The 17,724-nt window shown below is 39.0% G+C and overlaps 1 protein-coding gene across 9 annotated transcripts in view; it reads right to left on the bottom strand.

Annotated features, from left to right (window-relative positions):
- The window catches only part of LOC110838649 (ABC transporter expressed in trachea), a 41,101-nt gene extending 27,147 nt beyond the window's left edge, over positions 1 to 13,954 (bottom strand). For 2 of the 9 annotated variants that reach the window (XM_087348550.1, XM_087348557.1), the window contains exons 1-3: positions 13,914 to 13,952; positions 13,356 to 13,536; positions 2,002 to 2,181 (exon numbers count right to left, since the gene is read on the bottom strand). In XM_087348550.1, coding sequence (XP_087204676.1) covers positions 2,002 to 2,165 — 164 coding nt within the window. In that variant the 5' untranslated portion in view covers positions 2,166 to 2,181; positions 13,356 to 13,536; positions 13,914 to 13,952. The other 7 variants (XM_087348558.1, XM_087348556.1, XM_087348554.1 and 4 more) reach the window with 7 other exon arrangements.
- Positions 13,955 to 17,724: the final 3,770 nt, after the last annotated feature.

Genomic DNA, 17,724 nt, shown 5'->3' with positions numbered 1-17,724 from the left:
AATTTATTGATCAGTGCTGATTTTTCGGTTATTTGGCATGTGAAAGGCGAATTGTACAAAAATAGAAATTCAAAGGTTAAGGAATACGAAAAAAATAAAATAAAATAAGCACTCAATGAAAAAGCATTTCACATTTTGAAAAAAATACACAGAACCTGACTCTTTGAAAGCCGTTTAACAAATGAATATTACACAAACGGCTGGTGCAGTGTGCAGGTTAGAATAATTTACGCCATCATTTGTTTGCCCATGCAGGCTCGTTGGTGCCTTGTTTCGCCCTCTTTACAAACACACAGGCAAAGCGACAGCACATACAAACCAGTCCCCGGTCAGCCCGGTCGCTTTTGTACACTGCAGAATGCGAAATTATTGCATTACGCTACAACAGAGCAGCGGCTAAAGGCTAAAGTGTTTTACCTTGGTTCACAAAATACAATGCACTGTAAAGGTCACTGTATCAAAACGCCACTGATTGTATGGGAATTAAATTGAGGAAAAATGTTTTCAGTTACGCTATACGTACTCAGACAGACTCTTTGTTGTCTTACTCCTACACGCCCTTTCCAATTTCGTGACGTAGCCCAAGCTCTAAATTATGTTGAGCCCACTGTAATCGCCGAATCGAAACATATTTCAAATTCAATTCTGACATATATTGTCCTTTAGTTTCGTGCGATTTAATGTAGAGGCCACATTTGATTGGAATGAACAGAAATTAATTTCCCGATAATCTTTCGTGTAAACGCGAAATGCCAATTTCTTGAAAATTCGTCAAATTATTTTCCGGAGACTGACTATTTGGGCTATCTAAGGCCTCACTGTGAGTTTACGTGGAAATATAGCGTATACATAAAAACTTTCCGAGACTACTTTTTTGGGGGAACGTTATTTAGCAGTAGCCTTAACCCTTCAAATGCTGGTTTTCAGCTCAAGAGACCTTCTGTTATTTCACATCCACTGCAAAATGCAAGATGTTTCACAGTGGTGAGAGAAGCGACCGTCTTCAGCCATGTGACGCCGTCTAGCGTTTCGGTGAACTTCATTCTTGCGAAACGCTGATAACACAAGACGTAGCCCAGAAGATCAAAATCTATACAGGGTGATTCTGAAATACACGGCGTCAGTTTTGGGGGAAGTGTTCTATGCACAAAAGTAACAACCAAATTCTTTGTAGACAAGGGTCTACTTTTTTGGGGGAACGTTATTTAGCAGTAGCCTTAACCCTTCAAATGCTGGTTTTCAGCTCAAGAGACCTTCTGTTATTTCACATCCACTGCAAAATGCAAGATGTTTCACAGTGGTGAGAGAAGCGACCGTCTTCAGCCATGTGACGCCGTCTAGCGTTTCGGTGAACTTCATTCCTGCGAAACGCTGATAACACAAGACGTAGCCCAGAAGATCAAAATCTATACAGAGTGATTCTGAAATACACGGCGTCAGTTTTGGGGGAAGTGTTCTATGCACAAAAGTAACAACCAAATTCTTTGTAGACAAGGGTCTTTGTGTTATTTTAAAGTGAAGGTCACAGCTCGAAAACGAAGCGTAATAAAAGATCGATTACATCGATATTACTTGTTTTTACGCAAACACAAAATCAACTAAAGTTCTTCTGTATATTTCGGAAACAATCTACTAAATATTTCCACCACTGTTTACGAGTCTGCGGGATATTTTCTTTCAGTGGTAATGCGAAAACCGGGCAACAAAAGTGGGGTTAAGAAAGACATCTCGAGTCTTGCACGATAAGGACTAGAACAAATGTTACATTACTTTCCTCGCCAGCCAAGCAACTTCAGTCACATGCTGTACTCTCGCTCGTGTAGTTGGTGTATAAAGTATCAAGTTACTTAAAGCGTGAAACAGACGCCGGCATACTTAGTACACGAATCGGGATGAAATGGAGCCCGATCAGCCTAAGGTAGGCTGTTGCTCGTAGATAGTGCATTACCAAGCAGCAAGGCGCACCGGATGGTGCAGGTAAATGATGATCTTTTAAAATACCTAAGCATGATTCCGTTATTGAAGCTGTCTGGCAGAGGTGGTGGCGTGCGGACATACCGTGCTGCCGTCTGGTGTGATGATATTCCACTGTGCATAAAATCCACTGTTCCCTCAGTACCGTGGCAGCAGTCCACAGAAACGCTTTTCAACTCTTCCTCCGACATTGTAACACCACGACACCTGTAATGGAACACAGATTTATTTTAGAATATTATCAGGAATATAATTTTTGTCATAATACAGCCTTTACTCCCAGAATGTCTGAATAATAATAGGATCTACCGCAATGGTACCTGTCTTGTCTTGGGTGTCAAGTTCCATCGTGACACACCTATCCAATTCGCTGCTAAAGCCGAGTATGCTTCATTCGTACCATGCGAAAACTCTGTAGGAACTTGTAACATGCGCCTTGCGAACGTTTCAATTCCATTACAGTGCCAATTTTAAATAAACATTTACTTCGTGGTTCCACAGTACGTCAATGACCTTGGCCGCCTCACATATGAAAGGTTTCGTAAACTATTTAGACACTTAGCAGAACTCCTTGGAAGAAAGATGAACCCCTTGCAAATCATCTATATACATGACCGCGCAGAACAGAAAATGTTATCACGAAGTGAAGTGTTGGGGAACTTTCACATCCGAGTCTCGGGTTTTAGTGTTTCATCTGTTCAAAGTTACGATGATCTACAGGTCTCTGTCAGCCCAGTCAGTGATTTGCTTTCACAGACAGCTGATGATGAGTCAGGGAGCTGTCAGACAGAGAGGTAGTCTTGGAGCGTGTCCAAACACGCTCCGAAAATCGGAACTGGTTTCTTGCACCCACTCTCACGTCTGCTAGGAACTTCGGGTGAAAATTAAATGACGTGATCAGGTTCCCGGTAGATATCTTTTGGCGGAGTGTGAATTATCTACCAATTATGGCAGTCATGTTGACAGAGTTTCCAACCCAGGAAAAGACATGAGTAACTCCAAGAGCGAGTTGAATCCAATCATCGAGAGGTTCCGGGTTCAAATCTTGATCCGGAGACCGGCCTTTTTTGGGAGACGAGAACTAGGTGGATGTGTGATTAAAAACAATACGTTTTACGATTAAGAGTTCATCGCAAAGCACATTTCCAACTTGTTAACACTAACCCAGAAACAAGAAACAGTCTGGCGCAAGCAACGACAGAATTCTTTCTTCAGTCGCTTCTCACAAGCAATCTTGTCTTGTTTACTGATCTGTAACTTGTTATTTGTAAAATTTGTAATTATCCGTGCGTGACCTCAGTCAGCCCTTAGTCGGAAAATGTGCCTTCTAAGTTGCAGAACTAAGGGGCTTCCCGTATTAGCTGATTTTCGAGTCGGAGGTCGCAGTTAATAATACGACGCGCTCAACAACAACAAAAATCCAAATTTGTCTGTTACTGACAAATCAACGCGCGCTAATTGCAATGCAGGGATACAACGACATCTGCAGCTTCCAGACATGGCTACAAACAGCGGAACACCGGATTGGGCATGCACAGTCCAACATTGGTTAGGTAAGTTTCTTATAAAGTGGAACACAAGCCACTTCTCCTTTGACGAAGGAGGTCAGAGCGCCCAATTTCAAGCCGTCTTTCTTCCAGGCTGGCTGGCATTACGTCGCCCAGGTCAGCCGTCGATTAAAGGTCATCCCAATATTCCGCACTGTTTCGCTGTGTTGGCTCACCAAACAACGTGACTGGCCTGGGCTTTTGGATGCGCCTCGCAGTCTTGGCAACCAGCACTACAGTACTATTAAGACGCTGATTGTAATCCTGTAGCCAGTGCTCGGCACCCGATCAACGTCATTTCCCGGATGCGCTTTACCCCCTGGTAGGCAGGATGGTCTCAGGGCCGGTCTGAACGCAGAGGTTGGAAAAAACAGACCCTGCCCCTGTCGGGGATCGAATCTCGATGGCGTAGCTCGTATTCAGACATTATTTTCTTAAACTGACTGAGCTACCGCGGTTCACAGTGAAGAATACGGTTCACACCAGGTAAGACGGGACGTTTGACGCTTTTAAATGTAACGATAAGAAGTTTAATCTAACTAATATTTCATCATAATTATAAGCACACACGCCATTAAAGAATCTAGCGTAACATAGAGCTACAAATTTCCTTTGAATCCTTTCCAATTTAAAGAAATCAGTATGAGTAATAGAGTTCCAAACAACGGATGCATACTCAATTTTGGAACGGAATAAAGTACTGTACAAAACCAATAGGCTATCAACAGTGGAGAAGGAAGAAGTAATGTACCGAATCAAACCCAGCATTTTTAAGCCTTGTGAGAATATATAGTTGATATGCTGGTGAAAATAGAGAACACCGAGATCTTTAACACAATGGGAGCGTGCCACCAGGTTGTTACACAAATTGTAATTAAAGTAAATACTGTTTGTCTTCCGGGTGAATGATATAACAGTAGTTTTACTTAAATTAAGTTGCATCCCATTCACAAGACACCAATTTTGCACTGAATGAATATCGTCCTGTAACAGTTTGCAGTCATAAACATCGCTAATACTCCGATATATCTTTAAGTCATCAGCAAATAAAAGGCAGTGTGAATTATGTATGGAGTCGCAGATGTCATTAATGAATATATTAAAAAGTAAGGGGCCTAGGGTGGAACCCTGAGGCACTCCACACTTAACACGATAAGGATACGAAAGAGTTCTGGATACACGAACAAAAGATTGCCTGTCAGAAAGATAACTATGGAACCAGTCAACATAACTGGGTGATAGTCCAAAGTTTCTAAGTTTCCCAAGAAGAATATTATGAGGGACTAAGTCAAATGCTTTAGTAAGATCAAAGTATACTGAATCTGTTTGTCCTTGAGTACTAACTGAAGGTAAAACGGAATTAAGGTAAGTAACCAAATTTGTTGCTGTGGAATTAAATTTACGAAAACCATCCTGTGAGGGATTTAATCTGTACTTAAGAAAATTTTCCAAGTGATCATAAACAATAAGTTCAAATATTTTAGAAAAGTTATTAAGAATAGAGATGGGTCTATAATTACTAACAATGGAACTGTTGCCTTTTTTAAACACAGGAACAACAGCTGTTTCTTTCCACAGGGACGGAAAGGTGGCACTAGTTACACTTAAATTAAAAATATAGGTTAATAAGGGAGTGAAAATAACAGAACAACCCTTAATTACTAACGAAGGAATTCCATCTAACCCCACACACTTTGAGGGTCTGAGGCGCTTGATCGCCTTGCTAACTTCAGCAGGAGAAATAGAAGCGATGGGCAAAAAATCTGAAGTAACAGTATCGGCAGGAGTGATGGACCTGCAAGAAGTGTTAAAAATTGATTCAAAATGCATTGTTGTGTTCCACAACAATGCCGAGTAAACAAATATCTGTTGGCATTGTTGATGACGTCATTTTTTGACGACAAATTGGTTGAAGACAACGAGGAATCACAAATTTTTATAGTAAGATAGAGCAGGGCCATCTGTTCTTGATCAGTCAACTTTCTACGTCCAGCAACACCATTGCTAATCTTCGTCTGTTTTTCTAAATGTGTCGTTAATATGGTTCGTTTATCGATGTAAGTCTTCTTTCGTTTATCTTTATTTGTTAAATAGATCTGATGGATTAGTTCTTTACGTCGCTGTTCAGAGGTCAACAGTTCTTGTTCAGTCAACTTTCTACGTCCAGCCCCACCCTTGCAAATCTTAGTCTTAAAATCGATCATAAAGTCAGTTTTTATAATAGTTTTCGTAATCGTAATATATCGAATGCGTATCAGTTTACCTTGTTGGAGTTGGTACTTCAAATACTTGATAACGTCTTCTTTCACTTTTCTGATGTTTTAGGCCAACTGTCAGTCAATATTCAAGAATGCGACGTGCTCCTTCTGGAGCAGTGATAATGCGAATGGCTTGATATTTTTTGATTTATTTGTTGTGAAGCGTTATTTGTTTACTCGGCATTGTTGTGTTCCACAACAATGCCGTGTAAACAAATATCTGTTGACATTGTTGATGACGTCATTTTTTGACGACAAATAGGTTGACGACAACGAGGAATCACAAATTTTTATAGTACTAGAGCAGGGCGCTCCTTTCGGAGCTCCTAGGGGGGTTGGTCACGTTTGTAAAACGCAACCAACCTTGGTTAGTCCCGAAGGGGAGTTAGTTTAGTGTCTCATTCAAGTGTTTTAACCCCTGAGTAAGAAACTAAACTAACCCCCCCGAATGGGGGGTTTAAACACTTGACAAACCCCCCGAAGGGGGTTGGTTGCGTTTTAAAATCTTGAGTAAAACACTAAACTAACCCCCGTGTATAAACAAATATAAGGTGATATTGTTGATGACGTCATTTTTTGACGACAACGATGGCTAATCCTTTCGAAGCGCTTCCTGTAATCTGATATTTTACTTCCTTACGTCGCTGATCAGAGGCCAACTGTTCTTGGTTAGTCAACTATCTACTTCCAACCCCACCCTTGCAAATCTTATTTTTTTCTCTTCTGTTTATTGTTGAATAGTTCTGATGTTTTAATTCTTTACGTCGCTGTTCAGAGGCCATCTGTTCTTGATCAGTCAACTTTCTACGTCCAGCAACACCATTGCTAATCTTCGTCTGTTTTTTCTTTTTCTTTTTTTTTCTCTTCTGTTCTTGTTGTATACGTTTTTCTACGTTTATCAATGTAACTCTTCCTTCGTTTTTCTTTATTTGTTAAATAGGTCTGATGGATTAGTTCTTTACGTCGCTGTTCAGAGGCCAACTGTTCTTGATTAGTCAACTTTCTACGTCCAACAACACCCTAGCAAATCTTCGTCTGTTTTATTTTGCTCTTCCGTTCTTGTTTAATACGTTTTTCTACGTTTATCAATGTAAGTCTTCCTTCGCTTTTCTTTATTTGTTAAATATGTCTGATGTTTTAGTTCTTCAAGTCGCTGTTCAGAGGCCAATTGTTCTTGGTCACTCAACTTTCTATGTCCTACCTCACCCTTACAAATCTTCGTCTTAAAATCGATCATAATGTCAGTTTTCATAATAGTTTTCGTAATCGTAATATATCGAATGAGTATCAGTTTACCTTGTTGGAGTTGGTACTTCAAATACGTACTTGATAACGTCTTCTTTCACTTTCCTGATGTTTTAGGACAACTGTCAGTCAATATTCAAGAAAGCGGTGTGCTGCTTCTGGAGCAGTGAAAATGCGACTGACTTGATATTATTTGATTTCCTTGTTGTGAAGCGTTATTTGTTTACTCGGCATTGTTGTGTCGACATCAACAATGCCAACAGCTATTTGTTTACTCGGCATTGTTGTGTCGACATCAACAATGCCAACAGATATTTGTTTACTCGGCATTGTTGTGTCGACATCAACAATGCCAACAGATATTTGTTTACTCGGCATTGTTGTGTTGACATCAACAATGCCAACAGATATTTGTTTACTCGGCATTGTTGTGTCGACATCAACAGTGCCAACAGATATTTGTTTACTCGGCATTGTTGTGTCGACATCAACAATGCCAATAGATATTTGTTTACTCGGCATTGTTGTGTCGACATCAACAATGCCAACAGATATTTGTTTACTCGGTATTGTTGTGTCGACATCAACAATGCCAACAGATATTTGTTTACTCGGCATTGTTGTGTCGACATCAACAATGCCAACAGATATTTGTTTATAAACAAATATCTGTTGACATTGTTGATGACGTCATTTTTTGACGACAACGACTAATCAGAAATTTTTATAGTACTAGAGCAGGGCGCTCCTTTCGGAGCTCCTAGGGAGGGTTGGTCAAGTTTGTAAAACGCCACCAACCTTGTGTAAGTAACTAAACTAACCGCCCCGAATTGAGGGTTAAAACAATTGACCAACCCCCCCTTCTGGGAGGTTGGTTGCGTTTTGAAATCTTAAGTTACACGATAAAATAACTCCCCTTCGGGGGGGTGTAGTTTAGTGTCTCATTCAAGTATTTTAGGCCTTTAGTAAGAAACTAAACTAACCCCCCGAATGGCTGGTTAAAACACTTGACAACCCCCCTTCGGGGGGTTAGTTGCGTTTTGAAATCTTAGGTAATACGCTAAACTAACTTCCCTTCGGGAGGTTAGTTTAGTGACTCATTCATACTCCTGAGTAAGAAACTAAACTAACCCCCCGAATGGGGGGGTTTAAACATTGCGTTGCGTTTTAAAATCTTGAGTAAGACACTAAAATAAACCCCTTCGGAAGGGTTAGTTCAGTGTGTCATTCAATTGTTTTAACCCTTGAGTAAGAAACTAAACAACCCCTCGAATGGTGGTTAAAATACTTGACAACCCCCCATCGGAGGGGTTGGTTGCGTTTTAAATTCTTGAGTAAGAAACTAAGCTAACCCACCCGAATGGGGGGTTAAAACACTTGACAACCCCCCATCGGAGGGGTTAGTTGCGTTTTAAAATCTTTAGTAAGACACTAAACTACCCTCCCCTTCGGGGCGGAGTTTAATGTCTCATTCAATTGTTTTAGCCCTTGAGTAAGAAACTAAACTAACCCACCAGAATGGGGGGTTAATACACTTGACAACCCCCCTTCGGGAAGTTAGTTGCGTTTTAAAATCTTTAGTAAGACACTAAACTAACCTCCCCTTCGGGGGGGGTAGTTTAGTGTCAAATATAAGTGTATTAGCCCTTGAGTAAGCAACCAAACTAACCTACCCGAATTGGTGGTTAAAACACTTGACAAACCCCCTTCGTGGGGGTTAGTTGTGTTTTGAAATCTTAAGTAACCCGCTAAACTAACTCCCCTTCGGGAGGTTAGTTTAGTGACTCATTCAAGTGTTTTAAACCCTGAGTAAGAAACTAAACTAACCCCCAAATGGGGGGGTTTAAACACTTTAAATTCTTTAGTAATACACTAAACTAACCCACTTCAGAATGGTTAGTTTAGTGTCTCATTAAAGTGTTTTAACCTTTGAGTAAGAAACTAAACTACCGCCCCATGGTGGTTAAAATACTTGACGAACCTCCCTCCGGGGGGGTTGGTTGCGTTTAAAATTCTTGAGTAAGCCACTAAATTCACCCCCCTTCGGAATGTTAGTTTATGTCTCATTCAAGTGTTTTAACCCTTGAGTAAGAAATTAAACTAACTCTCACCCCCAATAGGCGGGTTAAAACACTTGACTAACTCCCACTTCGGGGGGTTGGATGCGTTTTAAAATCTTGAGTAAGACACTAAACTATCCCCCTTAGGGGTGTTAATTTAGTGTCTTATTCGGAGCAGTTTCTCTAATCTGATTTTTTACTTCATTATGTCGCTATTCAGAGGACAACTGTTCTTGGTCAGTCAGCTTTCTACGTCCAACCCCACCCTTGAAAATTTTCGTCTGATTTCTTTCTCTTCTGTTTTTGTTGAATACGTTTTTCTACTTTTATCAATGTAAGTCTTACTTCGCTTTCCTTCATTTTTAAATAGTTCTGATGTTTTAGTTATTTACCTCGCTGCTCAGAGGCCAACTGTTCTTGGTCAGCCAACTTTTTACGTCTAACCCAATCCATACATATCTGCGTTTTTTCTCTTCTACTCTTGGTGAATAAGTTTTTCTACGTTTATCAATGTATGTCTTCCTTAGCTTTTCTTTATTTGTTAAATAGTTCTGATGTTTTAGTTCTTTACGTCGCTGTTCAGAGGTCAACAGTTCTTGGTCAGTCAACTCTACGTCAAACCCTACCCTTTCAAATCTTCGGAGCTCCTAGGGGGGGGGGGGGGGGTTGGTCAAGTTTGTAAAATGCAACCAACCTTGTGTAAGAAACTAAATTAACCCCCCGAATGGAGGGTTAAAACACTTGACCAACTTCGGGGGGGATTGCGTTTTAAAATCTTAAGTAATACACTAAACTACCCCCCCCCCGAATTGAGTTGTGTTTTAATGTTTTAAAATCTTAAGTAACACACTAAACTAACCCCCCCTTCGAGGGGGGGTTAGTTTAGTGTCTCATTCAAGTGTTTTAACCCTTGAGTAAGAAATTAAACTACCCCCCTGACACTTGATCAACCACCCTCCGGGGTGGTGGTAAATTGTTTAAAACGCAACCAACCCCCCTTCGGAGGGGTTGGTTGCGTTTCAAAATCTTAAGGAAGACACTAAACTATCCCTCCTCATTCAAGTGTTTTAACCCTTGAGTAAGAAACTAAACTAACCCCCCGAATGGGGGTTAAAACACTTGACCAACCCTCCCTTCCGTTGGGTTGGTCAAGTGTTTAAAACGCAAGCAACCCCCCTTCGGGGGGGTTAGTTTCAAGTGTTCTAAAAGTTCGCTGCGTTTTAAAATCTTAAGTAACACACTAAACCAACCCCACCTTTGGGGGGATTAGTTTAGTGTCTCATTCAAGTGTTTTAACCCTTGAGTAAGAAACTAAGCTACCCCCCCAATGGGGGTTAAAACACTTGACCAACCCCCCCTTCTTTTTCAGCGTCTTGTTTTTTTTCTCCTCTGTTCTTACCGAATAAGTTTTTCTACGTGTGTCGTTAATATGGTCTCGTCTATCATTGTAAGTATTCTTTCTTAAATAAGTCTGATGTAGTAGTTCTTTACGTCGCTGTTCAGAGGCAAACTGTTCTTGGTCAGTAAACTTTCTACGTCCAGCCCCACTCTTGCAAATCTTCGTCTTAAAATCGATCATAATAGTTTTCGTAATCGTAATATATAGAGTATATGAGTAGTATTATTAGTATCACTTTACCTTGTTGCAGTTGTTGGATTTGGTACTTCAAATAGATGATAACTTCTTTTTTCACTTTTCTGATGTTTTAGGCCAACTGTCAGTCAATTTTTAATAATGCAACGTGCTGCTTCTGGAGCAGTGATAATGCGACTGGCTTGGTAGTGAAGCGTTATTTGTTTACTCGGCATTGTTGTGTTGTAATCGGCATTGTTGTGGTCCACAACAATGCCGAGTAAACAAATATCTGTTGACGTCATTTATTGAAGACAACGACTAATCACAAATTTTTATAGTAAGATAAGAAAAGACTACACGGTGCTACAACCCAGAAGACAGTCTTCATACCCACTGCCGCGAAAACCTCAGCTCACTGGACCCAATGTCCAATCACAATGCTCTCCATGATTTAGAAACATACCAAATATCAATTATTCCTTCTGCAAATACAAAATTTTAAGCAAATGACGAAAATATTCGCTTTCTTTCCAAAATTGAGTAATACTGCACGAAGTAAAGTACATGAACTTTATGTGACTAAAAATTTAGACCGGCAACGAATAAATTATTCTCACTCAACTTTAAAGCAATGATTAGTTACGCTTTACTAACCTATGCACTCCTTTTGGCAAGGTAATATCCCACGTTTCAACACCAGATCCGTCGTTCACAAATAACTGCAAATAAAGCCGCCCCTAATGTACAAATATATCACTCAAACATGGCTGACACAACGTATTCCAGTATTTGGCGGACCTACCCTAACGGTCGAACTGTTCCAACACAACTGATCTGCATGCGTTCCTACCTAAGACATGCTAACGATAGGTTATTTGGTATTGGTCATTGTACAGTCAACACGTGTTCATAGCTAGGGCCAAACAAAGACTATTTTAAGCTTCGAATGAATCTAGCCGTTTACCGGAGGAGAGATTTGCCACGTAAAAGGACGAAAGTTGTTTCTATTTATTCTTGAAGTAATAATAATTAGAGTTTGCAGCTGTTATGTAAACGACATGACGGGCCAGCAACCTTCTTTCATGATACAAAAATATAAATTTGTTGTTTTATGAGTTGTGATGTCATCTAGGTGGTTACAAAAGTTTCGGAGGAACACATCGCGACCATCAACAGTGTAATGTGACTTATACCCTCAACAGAGGCGATACATTCTTTTGTGGTTCTCACCAATAAGACTACACGGTTGCGCAAACCAGAAGAAGAATTTTTAATCAGACGAAATTAGAAATTATTATTGAAAAAGCAACTCATAATATCTGAGACAGTAATGGATGATCAATTACAGAATTACAGAAGTATTCTACGCTAATATGCTGGAAATTAACACACTGGACAGATGATGACACTGAAGATGGAACTGGGAGTAAGGCCGGCGCACTCTACATCGAAGCGAACGGAACTAGGAAAAATAATTCCCGATCTTATTTTCTGATATGTTTTTCAACGTAAAATTCAATTCAGATCTGCGAGGTATTGTTGGATACCCAAGCTCAATCACATGCTCCAAAATTAAAAACATTCTCCATTTTACATACACCAACATCGCGTCCACCCCCGGACAGCTGATGATGTGCGATGTCGACCAGCGGCACCTTAGAAGTTAAGCAGTGGACGGTCTCAGAATGGAGTGAATTTCAGTTTATTCAGACAATTATTAATAAAAATAAAACGAATTCTTTGCAGTTCATGGATCGAGAAATCTAAAGTGACATAATTATCTTTCGTAACAGAGGCCCCATTCATTAAACATTTGATGTCGAAGCTCGTCTAAATATCACTGGAAAAATTCAGTCCGTACCGCACAGAAAACACTACACTTCACCATTACAAAGATCAACCGGTTAATGAATTTAAAGGAAATTATCACTTTTTACCCTGAGAATCAAACGAATCCCACAAATGCATAATGAAAGGCTACTGACTGTTAAAGCAGGCAAGTGGTATATATACTTACCACCAGGCTTTCAAGGGTTTAAACAGTTTCATCAAGAATTTCGGCTACTGACATGTCTTGTTGTTTTAGAAATTCGAATCCCGCACTGTTTAACGGAATTATTTTATTATAAATTATGCCGTAAACAAACAGAAGTTAATGGAATCTATTATAAAAATTTGTGATTCCTCGTTGTCGTCAATAAATTACGTCATCAACAATGCCGAGTATAAACAAACTCGGCATTGTTGTGGAACACGACAATGCCGAGTACAACACAACAATGTCGAGTACAACACAACAATGCCGAGTACAACCCAACAATGCCGAGTTTAGTGTCTTACTCAAGATTTTAAAACGCAACCAACCCCCCCGAAAGGGGGTTGGTTGCTTTTTAAACACTTGATCAAGCTCCCCCGAAAAAGGGGTTTGGTCAAGTATTTTAACCCTCCATTCGGGGGGGTTTAGTTTAGTTTCTTACACAAGATTTTAAAAAGCAACCAACCCCTTCGGGGGGGTTCGTTGCTTTTTAAAAACTTGACCAACCCCTCCGAGGAGCTCCGAAAGGAGCGTTCTGCCCTAGTATAAATTGAATTTGTGTTAGAAAGACGACAAGCCTAATTCTCTTCCAAGAGAACACAAATGTAAATGAAAACCTGTAAATTTTTTAAGCAATAATAATAAATAGGATGCACTTACGTCACTCTTTCTTCAAGACGTAGAGACCTCGATGTCCTCCGGCGAATTAAAATGGAGTGATGGTTATTGTGAAAGAGTTTTAAAAGCACAAAAGTATCTCTTCTAGGACGCACTTCTTCTACAAGGGATTCACAGCTCAGCTCCTTCCACAATGACGAAAGCTGATTGTTGACTCCAATACCTGCTAATGCGACAATGTCGAATGAAACTATGACGTAACAATTAGTAAAGTCATGGAGTGCAATAAGGTCTATTCAGTCTATCATACTGCATGCATAAGAAATGAGAAATGAGCCTTATGGTATGCACAGTCAATATTGTTGCAGGTATGGTTTAGAAATTCCAATACTTCTTATTACATTGTTGTACACGCAGGTGTTCATATAAAAGCTGACCATTGTTGTTCTATTTGTTGTTCGTCTTGTTTTGTATTTTTTAGATCAGTCGTTCTGTATTCTGTGAAATAATTAGTTGACATTCGAATTATTAATTATTTATATGAAAAAGAGTTTGGAAAATAGAAAATATTTATAAAATATAGAAATATAAGATACATACCAGAGTTGTGATTGTGGTGTTTGCGTCTGTGGTCGAGTGAAGACTATGTAGGACTGGGTATTTTCAATAATACATGCATCCTCATGCCACCCTAACGAACATAAAAAAACAGCCATAAACTACCTAATAAACAGAAAAAATACATATTCTATAACCATTAAAAACAAACAAATTGAATGCAATATAATAAAACAAATTCTAAAAGAAAATGGTTATAATAATTATGAACAAAAACCAAAAAACAAGGTAAAAAATGAAAATGAAAATAATAATGAAAACGAAAATATTCAAAATAAATGGGCCACCTTCACATATGTAGGTAAAGAAACTAAATACATATCTAAAATATTCAAAAATAATAACATAAAAGTTGCATACAGAACAAAAAATACAATAAAAAACATCTTAAAACAAAACCAACAATTAGACACAAAAAACCAATACGAACAACCCGGTGTATATAGATTGAAATGCATAGACTGTCCTTTAACCTACATAGGCCAAACAGGAAGTAACTTTAAACAAAGAGACAAAGAACATGTAACAGCTATAAAACATAATAAGGATCATTCAGCTTACGCAAAACATATATTAAACACGGGGCACACATATGGGGAAATCGAACAAACATTGGACATTATAAAGATTGTGCAGAATAGACGACATAGAGAAACCATAGAAAAATACTATATACAACGTACACATAAACAAAATATTGCGCTAAACGACAACAACCCACATTTAAATAACCCTATATTTAACACAATTCAGGTTATTGACTCAAGCACCAACCAAAGAAGCTAACTGAGGGCAGAGGCCTGCGCAAGCGCAAGCATCGTCCCTACCTAGGTGAAACCATTCCTGCGCACAAGACGCACAAGACGCATTGCTCAAGCACCTGACACCCTCTACCTATATATACGACCCGCATCTATACACAAAACCAGTCCACGAACAGACAGTCAACCTGATCAGACAAAGATACACCGTACATCACGATTCATGGTATGTTATTGTGTTCTTACTTTTACTAATATACAACAATATTCCAAACTTATTTACATTAAAATAAATAACTCATATGTTAATTAATTTATTCACAGAATAATGGAAAACAAACATAAGATACATAAAATAAGAAGATCAACAGAACACATACTATAATAATTTACAAAACAGATGAATAAATGAAAAACTTGCATTATAATATAAAGTAGTTTTAAAGGCAAAACCTGAAGATGATGCTACGCATCGAAACATGTAGTAAATGAAGGCGCAGTATTGTAACATCGTAGTAGCGATGAATATCGCAGATTTTAAATTTTAATTTTTAACATCTGTAAATAAAGTTTGTGTATAGACCTGAATTATATTATATATTTTAATAATAAATAAATACTTGTTAGACTCTTCTAGAATATCGGTGCACAATGGCTGATCGCTTTCTTTAGAGTTCTTGTACACTTTTACGGTAAATTTTAATGTGAATCCCGAAGTGTGTCGTTACCCAAAGAAAAACCACTTTTAACCCTTTTTGGGTAATTTACCCAAGGTTTGGGAAGCATTGTGTTAGTGTTTAGCTTAATCTCAGGGTCCTCTCTGACCATCTGATGCATGTTCTATTTATTTTGAATGAGTTAATAATTTATTTAAGTTATAGCCAGGATAACTCAGTAGAATCTTGGGCCAAATGATCAGAGGGGATGCTGAGTTCAAGCTACGCCTTACGAACAGGAGGACGGCCTGTGCCTGATGTGGTCTTGAAATCCACTCCCCGAAGACCATAGGAAACCTCTGCCACATGTTTTATGTAATTTCTGATGTTGATGTCCTGATGGCACTTACAAGAGCTGGTTCCTCTGTTATTACAAGTCTCGATTATTGTTATTATATATTTTAATTATGTTTCGTTTTCTTATTTCTTTTGCCTGCCCTCATTTCTCAATTTGTATTCTGTCTAAAGATCCCACATTGGCTCCATTTTTGTCTGTTCTCACCTATTTCCCTCCCCCTCCCCTCATCTGTCTCGCCAAGTTTTGTGGTAATAATTTTGCATTATTATCTTATATCTGGATTTGAATGCATATATTTTTCTATTATATTAGAAGCTTAAATACAATTTTAAATAGTGAATAATTATTGCAGCTTCTTATTCTATGCTCCCCCCCCCCCAATTCGAACATTCTCGTACGTTCTTATCCACACGTAACACACGGTGTATTTGCATATTTACATATTGTTGGTAGCTAAAAAATACAAAGAGAATTAATATAACTTATAATTAGGTTATATTCATTCATAAATGCAAGAATTCGATAATTAATACTAAGTACTTTTCCTATAAGAAGAGAATAAATTTAAAAATATTCGGAAGAGACATGAAGAAAAAACTGCATTTCCAATTGCCCTTATTTAAAAATAACGCCCGGCTTCAGTATACTTGATTAATTTTAAAGATGATTTTTGAGGAGCCCGGGCGCTGTTGAGCCCATCGCCCCTGGGTCAGAGAAAATGTTTCCTTCGTTCGAATCCCGGGGAAGATGTTTTCGGTTGTTCGGATAGCGACCACTAGGGACGAATGGCGCTAAGGCAAATTCTGTCTTTTTCCTCGGAAATGATTTGACTGACTAAGGTCACAAGCCCGAAAAGTGTCTGAGACCCAGAAGATGAATTTGTAAGAAATTGTCATATTTCCCCTTAGTAAATACCGCAGTGTCCACTGGTCATGTGTAAACTCGAAATTGATGTTTGACATTTCTTTACTCGTTCGCTTGTGGCTCCTGAAGAAGAAACATGGCGCGATTATTCCTTAAGACACATGAGAGAACACTGGAAGTTCAGAAGACTGGGAAAAGTGTCCTGAGTTCGATTTCCAGCAAGGGAGCTTCCTTTAGCACCGAAACTAAGCGAGACAGAAGAAGGGCGCCAGAATCAGAGTTTTTGCTTCGAAGAGGAGATTTCGGAAACGAAGGCCTCGACACTGAGTTCGAGTCCCAACAAGGATGGTTTCTGTTGACGGGAACGCAACCGCGATAAAGGAACGACGCCAAGGCAAAATTCTTTCGTTTCGGAGAGGAAATTGCAGGGTCTAAGGTCACAGACACGAATACACAGTCCTCGGTTCGAGTCTCTGTTAGGATGTTGGTTTCTGGGGTAATTTTACGGGCCAATTAACCGACGCACGTTTAATGATGAGGCCTGTAATTAATATAATTAATCTGCTGATTTTGTGTGGTTATAGTATACCATGTATTTTTATTTATTCACAGTTTATTTCAGTAGCTCCGAGTAGCACACGAGCATTAAATCCATTGATAAATCCTCGTACGTAAATAGTTTTATTATTTGGCAACACAAAAATAGCTTCATTCTGTATTACTGTCGACTAACACGGATGCCACCAGATGTCTCAAAAGTAAAGTGCTGTATAATTTGTAGGGTTACCCAAATATCAGAAAAGTTTTTGTGGTAACATGGCCTCCTTGACTGTTTTCAGATATTTGCGGACATTGGCCAGGAGGGATGAGGTATACGTAGTTTGATGGGTAAACCAGTTAGAAGGCGTTCACCATGACTGATAATATAGTGTTTATTCTTGTTGCTTCAACACTATCAACTGATAATGTTGCGTATCCATTATTTAAATATGACAGGATTGTTATGAATGATAAATCGCGGGAGTACATTCTGTGCTTGCTTTAAAGTAACTGAGAAGAACCAGGAAGCTGGGGTTAGCCGGTGCCAATACATACATACATACATACATACATACATACATACATACATACATCCTTATTACATTCCATGGATC

This window comes from Zootermopsis nevadensis, unplaced genomic scaffold, assembly GCF_977971745.1.
Source record: "Zootermopsis nevadensis isolate Lab colony 2312 unplaced genomic scaffold, Znev_1.0 Znev_ptg000013l, whole genome shotgun sequence".
Taxonomy (NCBI): Eukaryota; Metazoa; Arthropoda; class Insecta; order Blattodea; family Termopsidae; genus Zootermopsis; species Zootermopsis nevadensis.
The sequence above is the reverse complement of the archived record's forward strand: the minus strand, read 5'-3'. Positions and strand labels throughout refer to the sequence as shown.